The sequence below is a fragment of the Molothrus aeneus genome, chromosome 3 (genome assembly GCF_037042795.1).
Source record: "Molothrus aeneus isolate 106 chromosome 3, BPBGC_Maene_1.0, whole genome shotgun sequence".
NCBI lineage: Eukaryota > Metazoa > Chordata > Aves > Passeriformes > Icteridae > Molothrus > Molothrus aeneus.
Genome location: NC_089648.1, coordinates 40,701,793 through 40,713,995, shown reverse-complemented (window position 1 = coordinate 40,713,995; position 12,203 = coordinate 40,701,793). Strand labels below are relative to the sequence as shown.

The 12,203-nt window shown below is 37.0% G+C and overlaps 1 protein-coding gene across 1 annotated transcript in view; it reads left to right on the top strand.

Moving 5' to 3' along the window:
* GALNT2 (polypeptide N-acetylgalactosaminyltransferase 2) overlaps positions 1-12,203 on the top strand; it is a 96,745-nt gene that overhangs the window by 44,287 nt on the left and 40,255 nt on the right. Inside the window, exons 2-4 of the mRNA XM_066545653.1 lie at positions 4,492-4,582; positions 6,408-6,561; positions 11,592-11,690. Of these exons, the coding sequence (XP_066401750.1) occupies positions 4,492-4,582; positions 6,408-6,561; positions 11,592-11,690 (344 nt within the window). The remainder of the gene's footprint in view (positions 1-4,491; positions 4,583-6,407; positions 6,562-11,591; positions 11,691-12,203) is intronic.

Here is a 12,203-nt window from a genome sequence, read left to right as displayed (position 1 = left end):
GTCCAGGAAGCACATAACTCACAGCCATCTCTTGTGCCCAAATGTTGCATGCTGTTCAGCATCTAGGTTGCCTGTGAGAGGAATGGCTGGTATTGGGAGCACAGTCAGCTCCCACTTGAGATATTTCCAAACTCAAGAGCTTTTCAGAGATGTGTTGAGATGCTACTTGTAAGGTCTGTATGATATCTTAATGTATCTAAGGATGTTTCATGTTGTTAAGTTGTTCTCTTGATAGGAAGCCACTGTGGGGTTGAAATCTCTGCTATAATGAGATCTAGTTCGTAGCAGTTAAATGTCAAATCCGTGATACTTGAAACTATAATTAAAAGGAAAAAAAAGTATTGTGAGACAAAAATAAGAAAAACAGTAGTAGTTTTAAATATGGTTTAAATTTTTTTATATAGACACAATACCTAGGGACTTGGAACTGTTTAAAATTGGTTTTGATGCCAAGTGAAATAACAACTGACGAAGAATTGCTTTGCAATGCTTGTAAGGAATATAATATTCAATGCATACAAATACACCAAAACTAAAGGGAAGTGGTCTGGAATATTTAAATAATGGTAATGACATTATCCACTAATGTACATCTGTGTATAATTATAGCTTTCTAAACTCAAAATGAGTACTCTTAAATTTCTCATGGAATACCATAATGTCTTGTTGTATATGAGTAGAAATGCTGTGAAAAATGTTTGAATCCTGCTTTGAATTTGAACTACCTCATCCTTTTCCCTGCAGCAGAGCAGCTGCAAATGTGTAACCAATCATTTCCTGAAACAATTTTTTTGAGTCTAGTTCACAGAAACTAGACTCAGAGAAGCTTGCTGTTGCATCTTCAACATGTCTCAAATTTAGTCTTCCAGCTAGTCTTAATGGAGTGAGTGAGTAGAGCAGGGCAAGAAAAGTGAGCTGTAATAGCAAGGTTTGTCAGTAGATGTGGGCTTTCTGAGGCATGCAGAGCTTGCAGTGTCCTGAAAGAAAAAGTTGCAGCAACTCCGTGATTAATCAGCCTAAAAAAATCCACCCCACCTTCAGATTAGTCAGTTTACCATAATGAATTGTGCAGGGTTATGGCTGCAAGGAATGTTTTAACAAAATGTTAAATAAATGTGCATCCCTTAGTTTCAGAGCTCTGGGAATAGCGAAAGTATTTAGAGAATTGAATTAAAAAATTAATGTACATTTATTTGTTATGTTAAAAATATTACCGTAGTATTATTGTAATATTTCCCACTGAATTGACTTGAAAGGTTGCAATTTTGTTTCTTTGCATGTCTTCCCACTAATTTCTGATTCCGTAGCAGAAGCAGTGACATGATGTGTAAAATTAAAATATGCCAAATCCCTGCAACACTTGCATTTTAGCTGGTGTGTGCATTTATTTTCTTGTTGATATGTGTCCTGGCCTAAGAAAATAACTGCATGAGCAATGGCTACAAAGGTTTTATTCTAGTGGTGTTCTGTGTGCATCTAATGTGTGGTCAATGTCTCTGCTAGCTGGCAGCCACATTTTTATTTTTCAATAACTTCAAAGTGGTCGTCCATGTGCATTTACATACCAAGTTGTAGCCTGAAATTGTCAGCTCTTTTTAAAAATGTCAGGAAAATATTATTTTAAAGTATTAGTAGTATTTTAATGTAGAAAAATACAGTAGCCTTTTCTTTTTAATTTTTATTCATTAAATCTCCCTCTTGTGCTCTCATGATGAAAGAGCTGTGCCTCCTCTTAAGCAGTTTAAGTTGCTTTCAATCTTCCTTTAAGCTTAGCTTTCTGTATGAATGAGTTTTGTCAGTGCCAGCATTGTTGTCTTTTACCAAGAGGATTACTCCTCAAAAGCAAGTGGCCTTTTAATATCACATTAGAAGTTGGCAAGGCAAGCTGAAAAAGCAACTCTGTGGTGATGGTAACATGGTAATGCCATTTGAACATATGACTGGTTCCTATATAGCACCAAATTACTATGCTGAAGTACTTTGCAATCAATGATATAAAGAAACTGGGTGTTTTTATGCCTGTGATTTCAATAACTGCTTTCATCTCTTTTCCTGCTCTCAAGTTCTTGCTAAAGGATGTAACATCTTGTTTGCACCTAAAAGGTAGGGGTTTCCCACATGTACCTTCCAAAGTCTTAATTGGATGAAAGTTAGTGCTTACACCAGAGTATCAGTTTAAACTGAGTTGCTGATTTTAGAGCCACTAAGTCCTAATCTAGGGCACAAAGTACAAGGTAAATATCCCTTAATGCCCCATACTCTCCCATCAAAATACTGTTTTATAAGGAGTCATAGGAGGCAAGGTGAGCATCAAGCAATATGCAGTGGCAACTTCCATCGTGGCAGCTTGCCTCACCTCAAAATGTCTGAAGGCTGTACCAAGTAGTTTCCTGAAAGGGTGACATTTATAAGAATTCAAAATGGCATTTAACTGTGAGATTTCTGAATCTAACTTTGCCTTTGGCAGTTTGTTTATTTTATAAAAACCAAAACACAACAGCAACAAAATCCAAAGTGGAAAAACTTGATAATTACTCTCAATGGTACATGCACCTTACCTAGAAGGATTAATGTGAAGGCAGAGTTTTACCCCAAAGACTTAAAGGGAGGGGGACAGTGAAGAAGTACTCAATAGTTTGTTTTGTTTAATTACAGGAGAAACCGTTGCATTATTACTTTTATTATTATTTCTACTGTTTAGCAGATGTTTTACATTTATTTTTCAACTTATGTGTTTTTTAGACTCATTACAGTCATCTGGAATAGTAAAGAGCTTCATTGAATTTTGCAGCTACCATTGATACTTGGATTTCAATGTTTCTGTAGTGTCTTTAAAATGGTGCACAAAGCCAAATAATGAGTGAAATACAACTTTTTCAAAATACAGAAAGTATATATTTCACTGTGCTGGTGGGACTCAGTGCACAGTGACATATAATTTCCCTCATCAGTGTGAGTCATAAACATTTTCTTGAAATGTGTTGTGTGGTTTTGGGAGTGTGCTTTTGTGTTGGTGTGGGTTTTCTTTGGTTTTTTTCATTGTTGTTGTCCTACAGCTTTCTCTAAGCAGTAGTACTCAGAGTAGTACTCAGTTTTTAACTGATTTAGCTGTATTTCTTGGGTGGGGGGGTGGGGGAAGCATCTGTATTTAGCTTTTCATTTCAGTATTTTAGAAATATGTTGCCTTTTTCAACATATTTCTAAAATATTAGTGCCAATTTAGCACTTAGTGACTTAAGCTGAATTTACATTGGAAAGTTCTGGGATGCCTGGGGACAAGCTGAAATGGTATCATTTGTGGTTGAAATGTTCCCCAGCGTAACTTAGGTCTGTTCCAACTACTTACTGTTCCATCAAAGAATTCCCCAGATGTGGCTTAGGAGCTGGGACAGCAGAGATATTTTCCAGTATGCACTTCATACACCATCACCCTGCTCTGGAGACTCTGGCAGATTCCTCTAAGAGATGTGAACTATTCTGTACTGCTTGGCTTCAGTGCACTCAGTGATTAGTACAGGCATAGTGTTGTATCTCCTTGCATGTTGTAGTAAAGGTCTTGTCTTTCTCAGAATAGTGCCAATATAACTGGTTTTATAGATGGAACTCCTTTGGTGCAGATTTAAAAAAAGGAAACAGAATTTCTTTTGGCAAGTGAGCAAGAACAACAGAAGCTGATGGCACTTAAATCAATTGGCTAAGTGTAGTGTATAAATTGGCATACAGTCCATGCAGTTGCTAGTTTTTGTTTTAAAGTTAACCTCTTCTCCACTTCTTCCAATAATGGGGTAATTCCAGCTTCATATTTTGTATTTTTGTGGTAATAAGAATGCAAAAATGTGGTGGTCAGGTTTTTTTTTTTCCTGTTGAAAGGAAAATGAGATTTATAGGTTCAAAATAAATGCTGGAAATTGGAGGAGGTGAAACTATTTGGTGAAACTTGGTGAAACTATTTGCCCCCCACCCATCTAAATCATCAATATCTCTGCAATCACAAATCCAGCAGAGTTGCCTGTGAAGCCCAGAATAAACTCCCATGATATTAACAGAGAAAATATTTTTGAAGTATTTTTCCAATAGCAGGGGTGCCATTCCATTCTGGATATAATTGCTAGATAACCTGATTTCTCTTTTCAAAGAACTTTGTTTAGGCTGTTCCTTGTTAGAGCAGGGATTTCTTCAGGTCTTGCTTAACCTTTTTGCCCATGTAGCTCCTTGGAACATAACTGACTAAAAAAGAATTCCATCTTTTTCCATCTTTCCTAATAATTTCCTTTTTTTTTTTCCCAAAGAAGAATTTTTACATAAATTAATTGCAAAAGTCTGACTCAATTTTTATTGTGTTTTTCAAGAAATTGAGAGAATAATTGTTGTTTCTCTTAAAATCCTTGTTTTCTTGGACCACCCTAAGTTTAAAATCTGGAAAACCAAGTTTACTTTGAAGACACAAAACTAAATTAAGATTATTTTAAAGATTATTTACTTTTTTTTCAGGAGGACCCAAATGATATTGACCCCAAAAGGAAAGAAGTGCGTGGCAATGATGTGGAGGACAAGGCACAAAGTGTGGAGACACTACCTCCCGGTACTGCAGTAAGATTTGTTATGAAAGATCCATAGCCATAAAACATTTATCAGTGGAAGCCATAAAACACTGCAGTTGTTCTGATTCTAATAATTCTTTGTAGTTTGAAAGTGCTAGGATTATTTTAGCAACATGTACTTCTTTGTGCTTGTAGCTTCAGCATCCTTAAATCTCACCTGCTTCACTGCTCCTTTGAGATAAAATAGGGAGTGTGGTTCTTTGCTAGTATGTTTGTATTGTCCTTCAGTAGGTTTGAGATACTGTAAAAGCCTCTGGTACAACAGTAGTCCATTTCTCTTGGTGGATGATGCTGGCAGGCAACAGACAAGTCACCTTGGGACTGTTATTTTGACTGAAGATTCAGCCAAGGTTCATACATTTTTAGATTTATTTCTAGCTTTTGATTTGGCAGATTTTCCTAACTGTGGTGCTGGTATACTTTATTTTTTTTCCTCATGCTTGCTTAGTATTTGTCACATGCTGGAAAATAACAGAGCAACATGATTTTTATTTTGTTTGAGTGAAATCCTCAAGCCTTGAGGATGAGTTAGGAAAACTAAGTGTTAAGGAATCTTCATTTCACGTAAATGTTTACATAAACTTCTTTGGTTGCTTAACTGTTTCACATCAAGGAGATTTCATATATAGCTACAATTGACAAACTAAAGCATACAGAAAAATGAAAATTGAATTTGAATATTTTACACAATTGAAGAAGTTTAACCTGTGACAAGGACAACTACTGATGAGATAGCATCACAGGTTTTGCTTCTCTTCTATGAATCCTTGTGTTTTGCTTACAAATATGTCTGGCCGAACATTTGAAATACTATGAGTTCTTGCAGAAAGAACTAACCCAGGCAAGCTTTCTTTTAAGCAGCTGGGAACTCCCATCCCCAAGAACATGTGAGGCATGATTTTTCTTTTTCAGTCATAAGCTCTTTGCTATTGATGCCTTTTTTCTGTATCCATTGGCCTACCTTAACTTAGGCACTCTTTGGAGAAGGGAAAAAAGACTGGTTATCTATGTCTACTTTTTTGGCAAAGCCTTTCCTTCGTGTATGTATGGAGAAATAAATCTCCAAAAGTTGAAGAGCCTGGCTTATTTAAGTTGGTTTCTGGCAGATATTTTCAGTTATTTGTTCTGCTTAACAGACCTGTCTACAAATTTTGTTTCTGGTGTTAGATTGGCCAATTTTGCACCTTCCAGAAGTTCTTATTTCCCTTTTTTTGAATGTTTATGTATTCTGGACCAAGCTTTATGCTTTCCTAGTGGCCTTAAATAGCCTGTTTGAGTATTAAAGGGAGTGGGAAGTGTCACAGGTTGAAAGGGAGAGCTGTCAGAAGCTGGAAGGGTTGAAACTAGAAGTAAGATTAAGTGTGCAGTAGAGCAGGTCATGGCTTTTTTCATTTCATATGTTGATTAGTAGTCTCTTATGGCCTGATGTAACAGACTGGAGAATTGTTACTGCAAAGTAGTATTAGAGTCTGGAATTAAACATCAAAGATGTCACAGAACTATACACTCTTCAATAATTTTTTTTTAATTTTCAGTTAATATAGGCAAACTTCTGAATTTTTGTGGCAGTGAAGCTTGGTATTCATATTTCTGCAGATTCTTTGCATTGTTTTAAAAATTTGATACTAATTTGCAGGATAGTCTAGACAAATTTAATATATAAGTGAGTTTTGATGTTACACTGTTAACACTACTGCTGAAGTTTAGTTACTTAATTAAATCTTTCATCAATTGTGTTTGGATTACTGAATGCTGTTCCTTAAATCATGACTATTAAACTGGATGTTTTCCTGTTTTTTACTGTAGGGAAAGTTCGGTGGCAAGACTTTGATCAGGATGCCTATGTTGGTGCTACTGTGGTGCGATCGGGCCAGGATCCCTACGCACGGAATAAATTCAATCAGGTGGAGAGTGACAAACTGCGAATGGACCGCAGCATTCCTGACACTAGGCATGATCAGTAAGTGCCAAACTGAGCCATCTTGGCTTGGATTAGCCTTTCTGTATTTATTGCTCTTGAGCTGCTTTTTCTGAAGCAGGACTTTCCAGCTTTAGAAAGGCCAGTAGCAGTAAACTCCCTGATCCTTGAACAGTGGGTTAAGGAACAATAAGTCTTATTCAAGTTTTTCTGTTTCCAGGACTTGCATCAGCGTGTGCTATATATCCAAACTGGTGCTGCATTTCAGTCTTTCTTTTTTCCTATTTATCTGGTAGCATTTCTTGTTTTCTATGTTTGTAAGTCTCTTTCAAAGTGAAGATGATCAAACAGTGGAGCAGGTTGCCCAGAGAGGGTGTGAAGTCTCCAGGCTTAGGGTTATTCAAAGCCTGGTGCAGAGCCTGCTGTAGCAGGCACTGCTTCAAGGGAATTTGAGCTCAGAGATCTCCAGGGCCACTTTGGATCTCAGTCACTCTGTGATTCTGTTTGTATGTGATGATTGTCAACTCTAAACCTAAAGGAATCAATTTAGTCACATCGGGGTAAACATAGGACAGAATTATACTTCAGGCTGCTTGTGCAGTTTCAGGAAACAGTACAGTTCACAGTAAGGAAGGATATTACTTACTATTTATTGGTTAGAAAAGACCTTCTTCATTTTAAAAAGGATTTAATAACTTGCATGAGTCTTGCTTAAAAAAAAGTTGCTCATTAGGACTTTGTTACTTGAAAATACAAAACCAGGTTTGGTTTGGTTTAAAAACTAGGCAAGCCAGTCTTGAAACATATTATTAGCCAACCATATGTGTGGTTAATTTGCCTAGCTAATTCTACAGTTAGGATGAATGTACATTCACAGATTTGTAAGTAGAAGAAGCAAAAAAAGACCCCAGAAGAGGAAAGAGAACAGGAAGATTCCTGTTGTCTCCCATAAAGCTCTTTAATCAGAAATGGCCTAGTGAAGAAAATTTGTGTAGAAACTCAGTCATTTCTGAAATCCCTTGTATAATAGTGTGGGTTTAGGTTTCTTTATGCAAAGTAGTTGCAGATGGGGTAAAGCAAGTAATTTGTTGCTAATTGCATGTCAAAGTAGGAAGAATATGATGTTTCACCTGTTGTCAAGAAAGCAGTAGAAAGCTCAATGCCTGTGATGTTGTACTGAGGAGTTTAAAATTACTTTTGAGTTTTCTTCATAGCATATACTTTTTTCCACAAGAAATGTATTCTAACTTTTTAGATCAGGTATTCTTTTCCAAGAGATCCAACTCAACTCTCAAATTTTAGAAGTTTCTATGACTCAGATATGCTGAATTTGGAATTTTTTATATACCTAATAACCTTGGGGGGGGGGGAAGGGGCATGTCTCTAAAGACAAAGGCTGTCTGTTGAGAATAACTTAAGTAAGAGAGATATCCAGAGATAAATTATATTACAATGGTAGTTTCTTTTAACTGTTAGTCTTGTTATTATATGCTGGCTTGCTTAAGTGTTTCCACTAAACAGAGCTGGAAAAGAACCCAGAAAGAGATATGTTACTGGGACAGGCTATATCTGAGCTGGGATTATTACTTAGACTGTGCCATGGAGCAGATTTAAGTGCTTATCAGTCTGTGAATAATCATCTTTTAAAGAAAAAATGAACCAAACAGTAAAACAAACTGAAGCAATCATTCTTACAAGCTGTTCTTAATGAGTTCCCTGCCACGCTGCATTTAATTTTCATTCTATTTTGGGAAGACCTTTCACTGCAAAAGCTGAAAAAGCTGCATGAAATATTTTTTTTGGGAAGTGTGCAATGGAAAGAACAAAAGCAATAGCCATAGGAAGAAGACTGTCTGAGCACAAGACACTTCGAAGCATGTTAGTTTCTAATAAAATTGAAGGCAACTGGGTTGAGATTAAGATCTCTCGTGGAGCTGTTGCAGTCTTCTTTAAGGAAAGAAACCTGGGTGAGAAGATACTTTGTTTCTTCTTAAATAACTTGTTATTAATTGTGTTGATGTGTCCAAGAGGCTCATTGACTTAAAAAAAATTACATAGCAGAATTTTTTAATTGCTGAAATTTTCTAGACTGTTTAGAAGCAGTTTATCAGGATTCTGCATTACATATGTAGATGTGAGTGTAGCTATGCATCTTTTTAATACTATATTGTTAAGTCTATATTTACATCATGCAAACTTTTACTAGCAGGAAGACAAAAGTTTTCCTTGTGCTTTTTGTGAAAGCATGCCAGCAGTACCACCACACACTTTTGGTTCACTCATTTTAACTGCTTGCCTTTGTTTTAAGCAAAAGGAAGAAGGGAGAAACAGGCAGATACAACATAAGAAAGGAAGTGGAGAGAGCTCTGAGCAGGAACATGGATTCTCACTCCAGCTGATGCTCACAAACTACCACTTGGGCTGATGCTCACAACAACTCTAAGAAACCTCTGTGTTTCCTTTCATTTCATGGTAGATTTGGGAAATCCAGAAAGTGACAAGTGGGTGTCACAGTTGTAATAGCAAACTCATAGACCTGTCCTTCTGTCAGAGTAAAATAGTTTCCCAAGGGGAATAAAGGATTAAATACCCCATGGTTTTTTAGACCAATGTTCCCCATGTATGCTTTGGACTAGTGATTTCTGATCACATCTTCTAATTGATGTGATGTGATGATTTTTGGGAATTACTGTCAAGTACTATAGCTGCACTGAACTGTTTTCTTTGTCATTCGGCACCTATTAGAAGCTTCTGACCTCACGCTTAAGTTTTACTCTTAAGTAGAGAAGAAATAAACTTTCCTGTGTCTTTAGTACCAGTTGAAATGAATGTTCTCCTTGCACTGGTTAAAATGTATATTTCTGCCAAAAAGTGGTTTCAAACAAATCAGAGGTTCTCGGAAAAATTGTTAATTAAATGAACCAGTCCAAATCACTGGGGGAAGGAATGTACTTTTCATGTTTTAACTGATTTTACTGACCTATGTTAAACATTGAAGGTCTTGATTGAAATTTTCAGTTCAAGTTCTGTCTTAAATAAATGTATTTTTTTACTCTGCATGTAAAATTGAAGTGCTGCAGCTTGAGGAGACAAAGGTTAATCTTTGTGCCAAAAAAAATGACATTGTTTCTTTGGTTTGAATTTTAACTGTGGCCCTGTTGACACAGCAGAGTAGGAGGAAGACTGATACTGAGTCAGTTAAAGCAGGGATTTATGAAGAGCTGAAAACAGTGATACTTGGTGAAACATTCCTCCAGTTTTATTTGGATGACTAGAAGTCTTATTTCTCCCTCAGAAATACACAGTAGTGCTCTTCTCTTGAGTTTTCTTAAAATTGAGAGGCTTCATTGCCTTGAGTAATTCTCCCTAATATGTGATCTGGCTCAAGTGTTCTCTTCTGCAAAGAGATCAATATAAGTTTAATGTGACTTTTTAATTATTCTAATGCAAGTGCTTCGTGTGATAACTGTGTGCACAGTAGCTCTGTCCTCTGTGGGTAATTTGAAAGCTAGCAGGATGAAGAATATCTTCTTTGGCACCACAGACTTTGAGTATAATAATTACACATCTTTTAGCTGTCTAGATGAATTGCCAGAAGCTCACACTAGAGGAGGTGCTCTTTATTTTTCAGGAACACAGGCATTTGAGATGTATTTGTTCCATGCAGGGCTCTAGTGACAAAGCCATCGTGTACACCCACCACAAAGCCAGAGACGGCCCTGCTAATCTGACACAGCGGTCGCAGGCTTGGCATAGACTCTGCTTTTGTGCAGAGCCAAGTGAGGTCACTGCAGCATGAGAATGTTTTGTTTCATGCAGGCACTAATGCGTGTGACACCGTGCTTGTGTTGTATCAAAAGTACCACAGGTGGTTGGGTTTTTGTAGAGTGGGGCAGGGGAAGAAGCGCATTGCTGCTTGCTCTCTGATTCCAAGAAGGTGGAGGTTGTATTGTTTATGGTGCATGTTGCAGATGTTTAATTGGGTGTGGAGTGGGCTTTTATACAGGCAGAAGCCTAGTTTTAGAAGTGTGGGTGGCAAACTTCTCTTAAATACTGGTCTGATTAATACTGCACAGAGTACAGAAATTGAATTGCTGAAATAAGTACTGAAATCGCTGAATTTGCTACAGGTGTATGCTAGTTGGGTTTATTCTTTCTGAAGACAGCTAGGCCTGTTAAAATTCTACCCTTAATTCAAGGGCATGGAAGAAATACATAACTGGTGTGTGTCACTGCACAAATGGCAATCAGTATTGTGACTTGTCACATTGTAATGCTTTTGGCATAAACTCAAGATACATTGTTTTCTAGAACTGTTAGTTTCTAATATAATAAGCGTAACATCTTTTTAGGTTTATTTTATTAGATTAAATAGCTTAACTGTATGTAGTCCTGAAGGAAGCATTTTGGGATTTGCTTCTTTTTGCTTATTATATTAATTTCAGGTTTCTAGAGGTGATGAAAAATGAGTTGACATAGATAGAATATTTATTATCCTTATGGTTTGGAAGGATATGGTTCTGTCTTTAGCTGGCTCAGCATTGTCACAGCTAGCTCTGTTTTTCACATTCTGAATATTCATGATCCTTACAAATTCTCATTAGAATAGAAAATTAGTTTTATCTATGAGTATGGCCAGGATGTTACAGGAGCTTTAAAAATAAAGGGAGAAGTGGACACATGCCATTCCAAAGAAGAAAGATGTGGTGAACCATGCATTTTCGTTGAAAATATGCATATTGCCTTGGATGTATTGAATTAATTTATTGTAAAAGAAAGGCTCTGGTTTCATACTCAGCTGCACAAAAGACATTTTTTCAATTATGATTGTCTGGTGACTTCTCTGAACCTGCCCATGTTTGCCTCTGACTTTTCAGTCTTTTGTGTACTAAAACAGCTGCCAAAAGCATCAAAAGACAGGTTGATTATAATCTCACTTGAAAACAAGCTATTTAGTTCTTCTTAGGCCATGTGTCTATGAGTTTAATCAATAAATGCTTTGCGATGAAGGCAGTCTCCCACACCTGGGATGAAGAAGTTAGGTTGAACTGACAAGGTTTTATTTCTTTCAGGTGCCAGCGGAAACAGTGGCGGATAGACTTGCCAGCCACTAGTGTGGTGATCACCTTCCATAACGAGGCAAGATCTGCTTTGCTTCGAACTGTTGTCAGGTATGCACAAGAGAGACTAATTTTTCTTTAAAGCCATTCATTTCTGTCAGCTCGTGATAAGAATGGGAAGCAACAACCCATTATTGAACTATACTTAACTATCTGAAGAGGAAAAGGTAAGTTTTAATTTCATTGAGATCTTCATTTCTTACATCCTGAAGTAGTTGATGTTAAACAAAATTGCTCACCTCAACTAAAATGCATGAAAGTATGGGACTGATATTCAGATGATGTTTGGAGGCTGGCTGTTCCAAGAACAAGTCAGGGTAGATGGATTCCCAGGTGTTATTTGACTCAAAGATATCTGCAAAAGTTGCTTGTTGGACATTGTCTAATGCACTGATTTCTGGGGGCTGGAATAGTGGGGGTGGGGGAGTTAGGGAGGCAGGGAAGAAGGAACACAAAATTATACATGTGCCTCTTTTCATGCTTTTTGTAAGAGCATGCCATCAGCTGTTGTTGAAAGTAACATCCTGGGCGGGATTCTACTGCAGCTTAACTAAGTAACTGCTT